The following is a 17,089-nucleotide window of genomic DNA, read 5'->3' as shown; positions in this document are numbered from 1 at the left end:
ACTATATATATAATACACAATATTATATAATACATGATATATATATATATATAATACACGATATATACACTATATATATAATACACTATATATGCGTTAATTTCTTAACGTTAATTTGTTTTCCCTTAGTCCTAACAGCAGCACATGTGGGGGTTTATCCGCCCCAGTGAAACTGGTAGGACAGACGGAATGTTTAATGAAGTAAAGTAATCAAATAAATCCACGCCCCCATTACCTCACTATAAGAGGCCAAACCCCCCATACATCAGTGTGTCATAACAAGAAACTCTCAAAAAACAAAGGGAGGGATATTTGTGTGCTGCTGTTAGGACTAAGGGAAAACAAATTAACGTTAAGAAATTAACGCTTCCCTTACGTCCTAACCAGCAGCACATGTGGGGACTTAGCAAGAAGTTAGCCTAAAGGGTAGGGACTTCAATGCTGAATGGAATTCAAAACAGACCGCCCAAAGGCAGTGTCTTCTGATCCCCTGAGGTTGAGTCTATAATGGCTCACAAAGGTAGAATGTGAGCTCCAGGAGGCCGCGGAACAGATCTGTTCCAGAGGAATAAGAGACCTTTCGGCCCAACTAGTAGAGACTGCTCGGGTGGAGTGAGCAGTGACAAAGGCAGGAGGAGGTCTATTCTGGGAAGCGAAAGATTCTCTGATGGCCTCTCTGATCCATCTACTTAGAGTAGGCTTAGAGGCCTTCTTCCCTTTATTCCTGCCAAAGAACAGGATAAGAAGATTCTCTGACCTTCTGAACTCCCGGGATCTCTCAATGTAGATTCTCAAACATCTGGCCACATCCAGAGTATGGAGGGAAGTTTCTTCTGCAGAGGAAGAAGAGGAACATAACACAGGCAAAGACACAACTTGATTAATGTTGTGCACAGAGGGCACCTTAGGCAAAAAGGTGGGTAAAAAACGTAAAAGGACTCTGTCCGGTAAAAATAAAGTGTATGGCTCATATGCCGAAAAAGCCTGAAGCTCTGAAATGCGTTTGGCCGAAGTTACGGCCAACAAAAAGGTTACCTTCCAGGATAAAAACTTAAAGTCCACTTCTTCCAAGGGTTCAAAGGGAGGACCACTCAACCCTTTAAGCACCACTGAGAGATCCCACTGCGGTATAGGTCTTGAAATGCTAGGCTTAAGACGTACGGCTCCTTTAAGGAACCTCTTAATCAGAGGGTCTTGATGTAAAGATCTGCCAAAGGCGGCTGACAGAGCAGAGATCTGTACCTTGAGTGTAGAAGGGCTGAGGCCCTTATCTAGTCCATCCTGCATGAACTGAAGAATAGCTGATACTGGAGGATCCTGAGATGGTACTTGATGAGATGCACACCATAGAAGAAAAATGCGCTTTACCCTGGCGTAGGCCTTGACAGTCGCAGGAGCTCTGGAATGAGACATCGTTCTTAAGACCGCTGCTGATAGCCCTTCCGGCTCTAGAAGGGACTCATCAATCTCCAGGCTGTCAGATTGAGTCTGGATGGATCCAGGCAGAGCTGAGTGCCCCGGGACACCAGGTTCTGCATTGGGGGAAGCTTCCAATATTGCCCTCGGCTCATCTGCATGAGCAGGGTAAACCAAGACCTCCTGGGCCAGAATGGAATCACGGCTATTACTGAGGCTTGGTCCTGCCGAATCTTCATCAATACCCTGGGTATCATGGCGATGGGAGGAAAGATGTAGGCCAGCCTGAACTCCCATGGAATTGACAGAGCATCTACTGCCAAGGGATTGTCCTCCCGATACAGGGAACAGAACGTTTCCACTTTGGCATTGAATCTTGTCGCCATGAGATCTATGTCCGGGCGACCCCACCGGAGAGTGATCTGATGAAAGATCTCCTGATTCAGAGACATTTCTCCCAGAGCTGGGACTCCTCTGCTGAGCTGGTCTGCAACCACATTCAGGGACCCCCGAATGTGGACTGCTGAAAGGTGGGAAAGATTCTGCTCTGCCCAAGACAGAATTAGACCTACTTCTGAGAGTAGACTCTGAGACCTGGTGCCTCCCTGTTTGTTGATGTAAGATACCGCAGTAGAATTGTCTGAGCGAACCCTTACAGCCTTGTTTCTGATAAGGGGGAAAAAATGAAAGAGAGCCATCCGGATTGCTCTGAGTTCTCTCAGATTGGATGACATCAAACGCTCTTGAGGGCTCCAGGATCCTTGAACTTGAAGTTCCTCTAGATGGGCACCCCAGCCTAGAAGGGATGCATCTGTCGTCAACAGGATCCAACAAGGTTGGATCAAGGACCTCCCATCTTTGACCTGTTTCCACCACTTCAGTGAGCGGCGAGCTTGAGATGACAGGGAGCACTTTGTCTCTAGCCCTCTGGGAGTTCGATCCCATAGACTCAGAACTTCCGCTTGAAGAGGGCGAATATGCCACAAGGCCCAAGGAACCGCATCCACGGCTGCTGACATTAGGCCTAACATCCTCATCAATACTCTGATAGTTACCCGGCGGGGAACCATGAGTTGATCTGCAGTCTTGGAAATGCGTAACTTCCTTTCCGGAGAAAGGTAGAGCGTCATGTTGGCAGAATCTATTATGAACCCCAGAAACCTCCTGGTAGTGGAGGGAGAAATCTCTGACTTCTGCCAATTGATAATCCAGCCCAAGCGCTGGAGGAAGGACTGAGCCTGCAGAAGATGAAGATGAAGCGTCTCTACCGAGTGGGCTTTTAGAAGCCAATCGTCCAGATATGGAATGATCTCCAGGCCTCTCAATCTGAGGGGAGCTACTACAGCTATCACCACTTTGGTGAAGATGTAGGGCGCGGTTGTGATGCCGAAGGGAAGTGCGGCAAACTGAAAATGTTTCACCGTCCCTCTGAGACTTACTGCCACTCGTAGATACTTCCTGTGGGCCTGGCACACAGGGATGTGGAGATAGGCATCCCTTAGATCCAGTGTGACCATCAGGTCCCCTGGGCTCAGGATGCTGATTACCGATTTGATGGTTTCCATCCGGAACCGCCTTTTCTTTATGAATCGGTTGAGGTAGCGGAGATCTATGATCATGCGCCAACCTCCTGTGGCTTTGGGAACAAGGAAAACTGGCGAATAGACGCCGGATCCAATCTCTTCTGGAGGAACCTCCTCCAAGGCCCCTTTCCGCCTGTATTCCAGTATAGACTCCTCCAACACCGTTTGCTTCGCGCGTGGAAGTAATCTTGTCAAAACAAATTTTTCTGGGGGAACAGATAAAAATTCTATCCTGTACCCTGTCCTTATTATATTCAGGACCCAGGGATCTGGAACAAACTCTGTCCAGGTATTTAGAAAAAAAGTTAAACGGCCTCCGACTGGGAGGTCTGAAAGAATAGGAGTCAAATTTATGACTGGATCTGACGGAAGGGGAGGGCCGTCACTGGTCGGCTTTATTGTTTTTGTTCCCACCGGAACGATATGATCCTCCCCTCCTGGACCCACGGCCTCGCTGAGGCCTGGATTGGCCCTGAAAGGATCTGGACCCTCTACCCTGCCTACCCCTACCCTTAGGGGTTTGAGGAAGGCATTTGCCCTTTTTATCGGCAAGACCCTCCATAATGCGGTCCAGTTCAGTCCCAAAAAGCCTTCCTGGCTCGTAAGGGAGGCTGCATAAATTATACTTGGAGGCATTATCTGCCACCCAAGGTTTTAGCCATAGTGGCCTCCTACCCGCTGCAGAGAGGGCCATAGCTTTAGAGGCTAATTTTAACTGTTGTGGGCCAGAGTCACACAGAAATTCCACGGCACGTAGAATGGACTTAAACTGCGCCAGGATGTCATCACGGGATATGCCAGAGTCGATATCCGACTGCACCTGTCGGAGGCGTCTTTGGAGGAAGACGGCTACCTCCGTAGAGGATATGGCCACAGATGCAGCAGCAGCAGCAGCAGTGGAGTAAGACCTTCTCAAGGTGCATTCTACCCGCCTGTCCATCGGGTCCTGTAAGTTGGAGCCGTCATCAGCCGGGACAAGAGTCCTCTTAGACAATTTTGCAATTGCCAAATCAACTTTGGGCACAGTGCCCCACTGGTCAAATTGGGAAGTCACAATCGGGAACATGGACTTGAAGCGCTTTGAGATGACCGGTGCCTTCTCAGGATGTTTCCATTCTAGCTTCATTAATCGAGACAGAGTCTCGTCCACTTTGAAGGCCCTTGGCCCCCTAGAGGTGGACTCTGAAGCTTCCCCGGGATCAACATCCTGGTCCCCCGACCGGATGGATCTAAGTAACCTCTGGGTCTTCTCTACAGGAAAGGCGTACCTTCCAGCCTCTTCTTCCTCCCCGCTAGACTCAGAGGAATGGACTTCGTCCACGGTATGGTAGACTTCCTCCTGCATAGGAGTGGGTCTCAGAGGAGATCGGACACTGGGTCTTCTGGATGACACGGAATCCCTTAGGGTGTTCATTGAGGACTCCACAAAGTCCTTTACCCAGACTACTACGTCCCGTATGGTAGGCTCCGTATCAGGAGGCAGAGGAGGAGGAGGACGGCAAGAGGGACACCTATTAAATTCATAGGAGTCCGCTAGAGGGGTGTCACAATCCCTACACGCCAAATGCTTGCGCTTGGATGACGTCTTGCGCCCAGTCCGATCCCCATCACCGGCAGAGGACATTATCTGCAGAGAAAGAGTTAAAAATGAATGAACAATGTCTATTCATTAGCTAACCAAGGAAGCAGCAAACCTACCAGACACAGGAAAGCTGGTGACTAAAGTAGTCTGCCTCAGTAACCAGCCCAAGGCTGCAAACAGCACAGCCTGGAAGGACTGGAGGCTTTATATATTCAAATTTGGCGCCCAAACTGACGTCAGACGCCAGGTTTGAACAAACTTTAATCATTGTTGTTCAGCAACAAACCACCAGAGGGCGCTGGAACACAATGTGTGTAAGCCAAACAGGAAGCTGAATGCAGGAGCTCCGAGCCTCCAACATGCCGGCAGCACCAGCTTCATCAGATAAGCTGCAACCCTGAAAGAGAAACACAAGGTTAGCATGAAATCTAAGAGCATGGCAGCCAAATGGCTGCCCCGTCTGTCCTGCAGTCCCAAGGACAGAAAAAAACACACTGATGTATGGGGGGTTTGGCCTCTTATAGTGAGGTAATGGGGGCGTGGATTTATTTGATTACTTTACTTCATTAAACATTCCGTCTGTCCTACCAGTTTCACTGGGGCGGATAAACCCCCACATGTGCTGCTGGTTAGGACGTAAGGGAAACACTATATATATATAATACACGATATATACACTATATATATATAATACACGATATATACACTATATATATATAATACACGATATATACACTATATATATATATATATATATTACACGATATATACACTATATATATATATAATACACAATATTATATAATACACGATATATACACTATATATATATATATAATACACAATATATACACTATATATATAATACAGTATATATACACACAATATATACACTATATATAATACAGTATATACACACAATATATAATACAGTATATACACACACTATATATAATACAGTATATACACACACTCTATATAATACATATAATATAATACAGTTTATATAATACAGTATATACACACAATATATAATACAGTATATATACACACACAATATATAATACAGTATATATACACACAGTATATACACACACTATATAATACAGTATCTATACACAGTATATACACACATAATATATAATACAGTATATATACACACACACAATATATAATACAGTATATACACAATATATAATATAGTATATATACACACAATATATAATACAGTATATATACACAGTATATACACACATAATATATAATACAGTATATATACACACACACACAATATATAATACAGTATATACACACAAAATATAATACAGTATATATATATACACACACAATATATAATACAGTATATATACACACAATATATACACACACTATATAATACAGTCTATACACATAATATATAATACAGTATATATATATATATATATATATATATATACACACACACACACACAATATATATAATACAGTATATATACACATACAGTATACACACAATATATAATACAGTATATATACACACACTATATAATACAGTATATACACACACTATATAATACGGTATATATACACACACACACAATATATAATACAGTATCTATGCACAGTATATACACACATAATATATAATACAGTATATATACACACACAATATATAATACAGTATATATACACACACAGTATATACACACACTATATAATACAGTATCTATACACAGTATATACACACATAATATAGAATACAGTATATATACACACTATATATAATACAGTATATACACACAAAATATAATACAGTATATATACACGCAATATATACACACACTATATAATACAGTCTATACACATAATATATAATACAGTGTATATATATATATATACACACAATATAATACAGTATATATACACACACAGTATACACACATAATATATAATACAGTGTATATATACACACACAATATATAATACAGCATATACACACAATATATAATACAGTATATATACACACAGTATATACACACACTATATAATACAGTATACACACACTATATAATACAGTATATACACATAATATATAATATAGTATATACACACACAATATATAATACAGTATATATACACATACAGTATACACACACATACAATATAATACAGTATATATACACATAATATATAATACAGTATATACACACACAATATATAATACAGTATATATACACACACACAATATATAATACAGTATATATACACACAGTATATACACACTATATCATACAGTATATATACACACAGTATATACACACTATATCATACAGTATATACACATAATATATAATACAGTATATAAACACACACACAATATATAATACAGCATATATACACACACAATATATACCGTACACACTATATAATACAGTATATACACAATATATAATACAGTATATATACACACAATATATAATACAGTATAAACACAATATATAATACAGTATATATACACACACAGTATATATACACAGTATACACATAATATATAATACAGTATATATACACTCAATATATAATACAGTATATATACACACAGTATATAATCCAGTATATATACATACAGTATACACACACAATATATAATACAGTATATATAAACACAATATATAATACAGTATATATAAACACAATATATAATACAGTATATATATATATACACACACACACACAGTATATATACACAGTATACACACAATATATAATACAGTATATATATACACTCAATATATAATACAGTATATACACACACTATATATAATACAGTATATACACACACACTATATATAATACAGTATATATACATACAGTATACACACAATATATAATACAGTATATATACACACATAGTATATATACACAGTATACACATAATATATAATACAGTATATATACACACAGTATATAATACAGTATATATACATACAGTATACACACATAATATATAATACAGTATATATAAACACAATATATAATACAGTATATACACACACTATATATAATACAGTATATATACATACACAGTATATACACACAATATATAATACAGTATATATACACACACACAGTATATACACACAATATATAATACAGTATATATACACACACAGTATATACACACAATATATAATACAGTATATATACACACACATAATATATAATATAGTATATATACATAGTATATACACACACAATATATATAATACAGTATGAAGACATAATATATAATACAGTATATACACACAATATATAATACAGTATACACACACACTATATATAATACAGTATATATACATACAGTATACACACAATATATAATACAGTATATATACACACATAGTATATATACACAGTATACACACAATATATAATACAGTATATATACACAGTATATAATACAGTATATATACATACAGTATACACACATAATATATAATACAGTATATATAAACACAATATATAATACAGTATATATATATATATATATATATATACACACACACACACAGTATATATACACAGTATACACACAATATATAATACAGTATATATATACACACTCAATATATAATACAGTATATACACACATAGTATATATACACAGTATACACACAATATATAATACAGTATATATACACAGTATATAATACAGTATATATACATACAGTATACACACATAATATATAATACAGTATATATAAACACAATATATAATACAGTATATATATATACACACACACACACACACAGTATATATACACAGTATACACACAATATATAATACAGTATATATATACACACTCAATATATAATACAGTATATACACACACTATATATAATACAGTATACATACACACTATATATAATACAGTATATATATACACAGTATATACACACACAATATATAATACAGTATATATACACACAGTATATACACACACAATATATAATACATTATATATACACACAGTATATACACACACAATATATAATACATTATATATACACACAGTATATAATACATTATATATACACACAGTATATACACACACACAATATATAATACATTATATATACACACAGTATATACACACACACACAATATATAATACAGTATATATACACACATTATATACACACATAATATATAATACAGTATATATACACACACATAATATATAATACAGTATATATACACAGTATATACACATACAATATATATATACAGTATATACACATAATATATAATACAGTATATACACATAATATATAATACAGTATATATACATAATATATAATACAGTATATACACACACACAATATATAATACAGTATATACACACACACACACACACTATATATAATACAGTATATATACATACAGTATACACACACATAGTATATAATACAGTATATATACACACAATATATAATACGGTATATACACACACACTATATATAATACAGTATACATACACACTAGATATAATACAGTATATATACACAAACACACTATATATAATACAGTATATATACATACAGTATACACACACACATAGTACACACATATAATACAGTGTATATATATATATATATATATATATATACACACACACAATATATAATACAGTATATATACACTCAATATATAATACAGTATATACACACTAGATATTATATACAGTGGGATGCGAAAGTTTGGGCAACCTTGTTAATTATTTTCCTGTATAAATCGTTGGTTTTTACGATAAAAAATGTCAGTTAAATATATCATATAGGAGACACACAGTGATATTTGAGAAGTGAAATGAAGTTTATTGGATTTACAGAAAATGTGCTATAATTGTTTAAACAAAATTAGGCAGGTGCATACATTTGGGCACCGTTGTCATTTTATTGATTCCAAAACCTTTAGAACTAATTATTGGAACTCAAATTGGCTTGGTAAGCTCAGTGACCCCTGACCTACATACACAGGTGAATCCAATTATGAGAAAGAGTATTTAAGGGGTCAATTGTAAGTTTCCCTCCTCTTTTAATTTTCTCTGAAGAGTAGCAACATGGGGGTCTCAAAACAACTCTCAAATGACCTGAAGACAAAGATTGTTCACCATCATGGTTTAGGGGAAGGATACAGAAAGCTGTCTCAGAGATTTCCGCTGTCTGTTTCCACAGTTAGGAACATGATGAGGAAATGGAAGACCACAGGCTCCGTTCAAATTAAGGCTCGAAGTGGCAGACCAGGAAAAATCTCGGATAGATAGAAGCGACGAATGGTGAGAACAGTCAGAGTCAACCCACAGACCAGCACCAAAGACCTACAACATCATCTTGCGGCAGATGGAGTCACTGTGCATCGTTCAACCATTCGGCGCACTTTACACAAGGAGATGCTGTATGCGAGAGTGATGCAGAGGAAGCCTTTTCTCATCCCACAGCACAAAAGGTGCCGCTTGAGGTGGGCTAAAGCACATTTGGACAAGCCAGCTTCATTTTGGAATAAGGTGCTGTGGACTGATGAAACTAAAATTGAGTTATTTGGCCATAACAAGGGGCGTTATGCATGGAGGAAAAAGAACACAGCATTCCAAGAAAAACACCTGCTACCTACAGTAAAATATGGTGGTGGTTCCATCATGCTGTGGGGCTATGTGGCCAGTGCAGGGACTGAGAATCTTGTCAAAGTTGAGGGACGCATGGATTCCACTCAGTATCAGCAGATTCTGGAGACCAATGTCCAGGAATCAGTGACAAAGCTGAAGCTGCGCCGGGGCTGGATCTTTCAACAAGACAACGACCCTAAACACTGCTCAACATCCACTAAGGCATTTATGCAGAGGGACAAGTACAACGTTCTGGAATGGCCATCTCAGTCCCCAGACCTGAATATAATTGAAAATCTGTGGTGTGACTTAAAAAGATCTGTCCATGCTCGGAAGCCATCAAACCTGAATGAACTAAAGATGTTTTGTAAAGAGGAATGGTCCAAAATACCTTCAACCAGAATTTAGACTCTCATTGGAACCTACAGGAAGCGTTTAGAGGCTGTAATTTCTGCAAAAGGAGGATCTACTAAATATTGATTTCATTTCTTTTTTGTGGTGCCCAAATTTATGCACCTGCCTAATTTTGTTTAAACAATTATAGCACACTTTCTCTAAATCCAATAAACTTCATTTCACTTCTCAAATATCACTGTGTGTGTCTTCTATATGATATATTTAACTGACATTTTTTATCGTAACAACCAACGATTTATACAGGAAAATCATGACGATTAACAAGGTTGCCCAAACTTTCGCATCCCACTGTGTATATATAATATATATATATATATATATATATATATATATGTAGATATATATATATATATATATATATATATATATATATATATATATAGTGTGGGGTTTCGCTCTGGTAGATAGGGTAAGCGGACGCAGTACAGAGGCAAAATACAAGTGCTTAACTCAAAACAGCACATAACTTTGCAGTCTTGGTGTTAATTGTCACCTTGCTGACAGTTCTGCCTCCATTAGTCCACAGCAGGCTTTAGGGAGCCTGTTTCCCCAGCGTGCGGCTTTTAGGCCTCCTGGAAGGAACAAAGCCTCAGATCCCAAAAACAGAGACCTCTCTGCTGAGCCCAGCTGCCTATTTAAAGGATAACTGTCACACTTAGACCCTAATTTCAATTTTCATATATGTAGTTACTAATAACATGATATTCCAGAATTTGTTACTATTAGACTGACTTACCCAATATTTAATAAGATTCAGCCCTTAGCAACCAGTCTGCATAAAACTGCAATTTCACTATTCAGTTAAGATGGCCGCCACTGCCCTCACACTGAGGCTAATCCCGTCTGCCCCCACTAGCCAGTAACAATAGCCCCCCAAAAGTAATATTTAATAAGATTCAGCCCTTAGCAACCAGTCTGCATAAAACTGCAATTTCACTATTCAGTTAAGATGGCCGCCACTGCCCTCACACTGAGGCTAATCCCGTCTGCCCCCACTAGCCAGTAACAATAGCCCCCCAAAAGTGGCAGTAACCAGAGCTCTCCCCCCCTAAAGGGTTAATCTCCTGCAGCACAAAGGGGTCCTCTTACCACATGTTGCTTTCATTTATACACTGAGCAGACAGCAGATCTCCCTTCCCTGCTCTGCGCTGCTTCAGCTCTGCATTGTCCCAGTCTGCTGAGTGAGGGAGCATCTGCCAAGTGCAGGGACAGGGAGAAGTGCACACAGCCCAGGCACTGTTATCAGCTGCTGGGGAGGACCTGGCTTTAATCATTTACTTACAGTCCCTGGCTGTCAGTAATCTGACCTTGCACGCAGCGTCCTCCGTCCTTCAACACATAGACGGACCATGCCTAGCAACTCTATTTTAAGCAGAGGTAAAAGTAGGCAGAACAGGGAACAGAAATGTGGAATTAAGGGGTAATTGAATACACAGTGAAAAGTTGAAATAGGGCCACCAAGGAGATATTAATCACCACAATCCAATACTCAAAAAAATAATAATTAGACAGTTATACTTTATGGACAGCCAGGTGCTGCCATAACCCTGACCGGCACTTAAAATCCGGTCAGGTATTTGACCTCACCTGGCTGGAAACCAAGCCAGCTGCTCATGCTGTGAAGAAAATACCAGCCTTTCCAGACATAACCCCTCACTGTGTCACATACACCTCCCTCCCCCTTTGTTCAACCCTGAGGGGGAAGACACACGCTAGACAATGCACCCGGGACAGGGCATCCGCATTTCCCTGCAACTGGCCTGCTCTGTGTTCTACCGAGAACTTAAAGTTCTGCAGAGACAAAAAACATCTGGTGACCCGGGCATTCCTGTCTTTGGCCTTGCTCATCCAGATGAGAGGGGAGTGGTCGGTCACCAGGCGGAACTTTCTCCCCAACAAATAGTAGCGGAGAGACTCGAGTGCCCACTTGATAGCCAGGCGCTCTCTCTCCACTATACTGAACCTGGTTTTGGTTGACTTCCTGAGACAGTACAGCACCGAGGCCTACTTCGGAGGCATCCGTTTGTACTACGAACTCCCTCTTGAAGTCAGGAGTCACAAAAACCGGGGACCCACACAGGGCCGACTTTAAAGCGGCAAAAGCCTCTTCCGCCCGAACATCTCAGCGAACCATCACTGATAATTCTTCCCTTCAAGAGCCCTGTCAAGGGCATGGCTAGAGTAGCAAAGTGGGGAACAAACCTCATGTAATAGCCCACCATTCCCAGGAATGACTTTATTTGCCTAGTGGTGACAGGTCGAGGCCAATTCCATATCGCCTCTATTTTGTTCACTTGGGGTTTGAAGACTCCGCGACCAATGACATACCCCAGGTACTTAGTCTTTTCTAACCCTATCGCACATTTTTGGGGTTAGCAGTTAGACCAGCTTACTGAAGGGAGTCCACTACAGCCTGCACTTTGGGTAGGTGACTTTCCCAGTTGGTACTGTGGATGACCATATCATCCAGGTAAGCCGAAGCGTACTGACGATGTGGACGAAGCACAATCAGGTAGCATGCAGACCAAAGGGTAAGACCTTATATTGATACAGCCCCTCAGGCGTGATGAAGGCAGTTTTCTCTTTGGTAGCATAAGTTAAGGGCAACTGCCAGTACTCTTTCGGGAGGTCCAAAAACAGAAAAATAACGGGCTTGTCCTAACCTCTCGATGAGCTCATCCACCCGGGGCATGGGATACGCATCGCATCTTTCCACAGTTTGATAAATTCACATGGTAAACCTGCTCTGGTTTTCGCTGCCCCCTGGCTGGTATACCTTGTAGCTTACATCTCCAATTTTCTTGAGTACCTCATAGGGCCCCTGCCACCTAGCCAGGAACTTACTGTCCACGGTCGGCACCAGAACCAAAACACGATCACCCGGGTTAAAGATCCGGACCCGAGCCTGCCGATTATAGACCCGACTCTGGGCTCGCTGAGCTGCCTCCATATGCTTCTAAACAAAAGGCAACACTGTCTCTATCCGATCTTGCATCTGGGTAACGTACTCAATGACACTTTTATGTGGAGTGGATTGTTGTTCCCACGCCTCTTTGGCCACGTCCAAGAGACTGCGAGGGTGTCTGGCATCTAGCAGTTCGAAGGGCGAGAACCCAGTAGAGGCCTGGGGTACCTCTCGCACTGCGAACATGAGATAGGGCAGAAGGAGGTCCAAGTCCTTCCCATATTTAGACACTACCTTTTTCAACATATTTTATAATGTTTGGTTAAATCGTTCTACCAGACTGTCCCGTTTGCGGATGGTAAACGGACGTCCGCAGTTGTTTTATGTGCAGCAACTTAGAGTTTCCTCATCACCTTTGACATAAAAGGGGTCCCTTGGTCGGTCAGAACCTCTTTAGGTAGTCCTACTCGGGAAAACATCTCCATTAACTCCTTAGCTATGAGTTTGGCCGAGGTATGTCATAGTGGCACCGTCTCCGGGTACCGAGTGGCATAGTCTAGAATGACTAAGATGTGTTGATGCCCTCTGGTGGACTTCGGTACTGGGCCTATGAGGTCGATAGCTATTCGGTCAAACGGTACGTCGATAATCGGGAGAGGTACTAGGGGACTACGGAAATGTGGCTGGGGACTAGTTATCTGGCAGGTCGGGCAAGACTTACAAAACTCTCACTTCTTTGAATATGCTGGGCCAGTAAAACCGCTGTAGAATACGATCCTGAGTTTTCTGCAGCCCCATGTGACCCCCAAGAACGTGTTGGTGGGCTAGATCTAACACAAGCTTGCGATAAGCCTTGGGGACCCACCAACTGTTCAATAGGCTCAACCCGTAGTTGGTTTACCCGATACAACATATCTTGATGAACCACAAAACAGGGAAACACTGACTCTGCCCCAGGTTGTTGTGGTTCACCATCTACTATTAACACATTTTCCCAGGGGCGGTACCAAAATTAGCCCCGGAGACATTAAGGTCTACCAATTCAGGACCCCGTGGCAAGTCCTCCACGTTTCCCACCATCATTCTTAGCAGGGTTGTCTCCCCCTCCACCAAAGTGACGGTCACCCCTACCGCTGGCTCTTTGGTCTCAGGTTCCCAGGGTTCTGGTCTCCCCCCTGAGCCGGGCCACTGTGCTAGAGTTTGCCCTGTCTCATGGGTATTAGTCACTCTTATAGCAGGCCACAGTGCCAGGAGGTCTCTCCCTATTATGAGATTTGTGGCGACAGCCACCTTGTGGGTCCATCTACCGGCCACCGTGGTTAGAGACACCAGTGTGGTGGGGTACTCTTTTAAGTCTCTGTGGATGCACATCACCCCAACTTTCCAGCCAGTATACTCAGTGGACCGCACCAGGGTAGCCCTTACTAGGGTCACCAGACTCCCTAAGTCCAGCAGAGCCTCCGCCGGAGTGTCTCCCACTTCCACCTGGCACAAGTGATCTAGAGACTCTGGGGTACCTATTGCACACAGCCTCCTGGCATATAGCGACTGATGGTATCCATAATTAGTATCCATGGGCTTAACCCGATGGGGACAGTCAGCCCTGACACTACCAACAGACTATCGGAGCCAAGTCCGCCGTAGGTACATCCTGGGCGGGTTTTATCGGCTCAAATCTCCGGGCCTGGGGTGGAGATTTCCGGGGTTTGGTGACCCCCCTCCCGACAGAACCCTCCTTTAGATTCCTGGTAGCTTTATAGCTTTCCACCATGTCCACCATCTCAAGGGCATTGCCAGGAGACACCTGACCGATCTAGTGCTGGAGAGGGTATGGCAAAGCCTTTCAGAACATATCGGCTAATAATCTATCCAGCATAGCCAGGGGACTCAGCACATCAGGCTGTAGCCACTTTTGCAAGAGGTGGATTAAGTCATAATACTGGGTCCTCGCAGGCTCAGCCGGTTTAAACCCCCACTGATGTACCCACTGGGTCCGGATCAACACATTCATCCCCAGTCTTGCCAAAATCTCACCCTTTACTTTTTGGTAGTTGGTCGCTTGATCGTCTGGCAAGTCGAAATACACCCGCTGGGAATCGGATGCCAGGAATGGAGCGACGACCTTAGCCCACTGGTCATGGGGTAGCTTTTCCCTGATGGCCACTTTCTCGTACATTGCCAGGTAGGTTTCAATGTCGTCTGCGGGGGTCATCTTAGGAATCACGGCACGGACTGCTTTCCGAGCATCGTGGATGCTCTGGGTTGCTCCTGCTGTCTCCAAAGCCATCATGTCTTGCAGCAGCAACTGGTTAGTCTCCTGCTGCTGCTTATTAGCCTCACGTTGCTGCAGGTTTGTCTCTTGTTGCTGCAGATTAGCCTCCATGAGGGCCTTCACAACAGCCTCCATTTTGTCATGGGGCACTGGTTGCAATACAGCTGGTTTAATGTACGACATGCAACCGTGCCTGAAAAATGCAGAAACCAAAAATATTGGCGTTCACGCCAGCCTCACTGTGCTTGCCCGCATCCTCCACCAATTGTGGGGACTCGCTTTGGTAGACAGGATTAGCGGACGCAGTATAGAGGCAACAACAAGTTCTTTGGATCAAACAGTTCAGTGTTTTATTCACACTTTAGGCAAGTGACAAAACAAGCAGTCATATTCAAACAAAAAGTCACCTTGTGGTGTTGGTGGTAATTCACATCATGCGGCAATTCTGCCTCAAAGAGTCCTTGCTGATAGCAGCGCCAATCTGTTTTCACGCAAAGCAGGTAGCAAGCCTTCATCCAGACACAAGGCTCCCAGATCCCAACACAGAGACATTGCTTCTGAGCCCAGCTGCCTATTTAAGGACAGCCAGGTGCTGCCAAAACACGAACCGACATTTAAAATCCGGTCCGGTTTTTGACCTCACCTGGCTGTAAATCAGCCCAGCAGCACATGCTGGGAGGAAAATACTTGTTTTCCCAGATTAAACCTCTGACTGTGTCACAGATGACAGCCGTGCAGACCAATTTAATGCAGTGTGCAGTGTATGGTCTGAGCACTGACAGGCTGACCCCCCAACCCCTACCCCACGTCTATTTTGAAAAAACAACCTCTGGATATGACGCTGAGCATGTGCACTCAACTTCTGTAGTCGACCATGGCGAGGCCTGTTCTGAGTGGAACCTGTCTTAATAAAGAGCTATATGGTCTTGGCCACAGTGCTGCAGCTCAGTTTCAGGGTGTTGGCAATCTTCTTATAGCCTAGGCCATCTTTATGTAGAGCAACAATTCTTTTTTTCAGATCCTCAGAGAGTTCTTTGCCATGAGGTGCCATGTTGAAATTCCAGTGACCAGTGAGTGAGTGTGAGAGCGATAACACCAAATTTTAACACACCTGCGACCTTGTAACACTAATGACTCACATGACACAGGGGAGGTAAAATGGCTAATTGGGCAAAATTTGGACATTTTCACTTAGGGGTGTACTCACTTTTGTTGGCAGTGGTTTAGACATTAAAGTCTGTGTGTTGA

At 41.5% G+C, this 17,089-nt stretch overlaps 1 protein-coding gene across 1 annotated transcript; it reads right to left on the bottom strand.

Annotated features, from left to right (window-relative positions):
- Positions 1-294: 294 nt before the first annotated feature.
- On the bottom strand, positions 295-4,735 carry LOC122931905. The gene is made up of 2 exons (XM_044285977.1): positions 4,268-4,735; positions 295-1,399 (listed from the first exon to the last, which is right to left on the bottom strand). Exons 1-2 carry the CDS (start codon positions 4,621-4,623, stop codon positions 436-438), a joined length of 1,320 nt encoding a protein of 439 aa, XP_044141912.1. The 5' UTR covers positions 4,624-4,735; the 3' UTR covers positions 295-435.
- Between the last annotated feature and the right edge of the window lie 12,354 nt (positions 4,736-17,089).

The sequence above is a fragment of the Bufo gargarizans genome, chromosome 3, assembly GCF_014858855.1.
Source record: "Bufo gargarizans isolate SCDJY-AF-19 chromosome 3, ASM1485885v1, whole genome shotgun sequence".
In the NCBI taxonomy this organism is placed as follows: Eukaryota; Metazoa; Chordata; class Amphibia; order Anura; family Bufonidae; genus Bufo; species Bufo gargarizans.
Note: the sequence above shows the minus strand (reverse complement) of the source record. Positions and strands in the feature narration are given on the sequence as shown.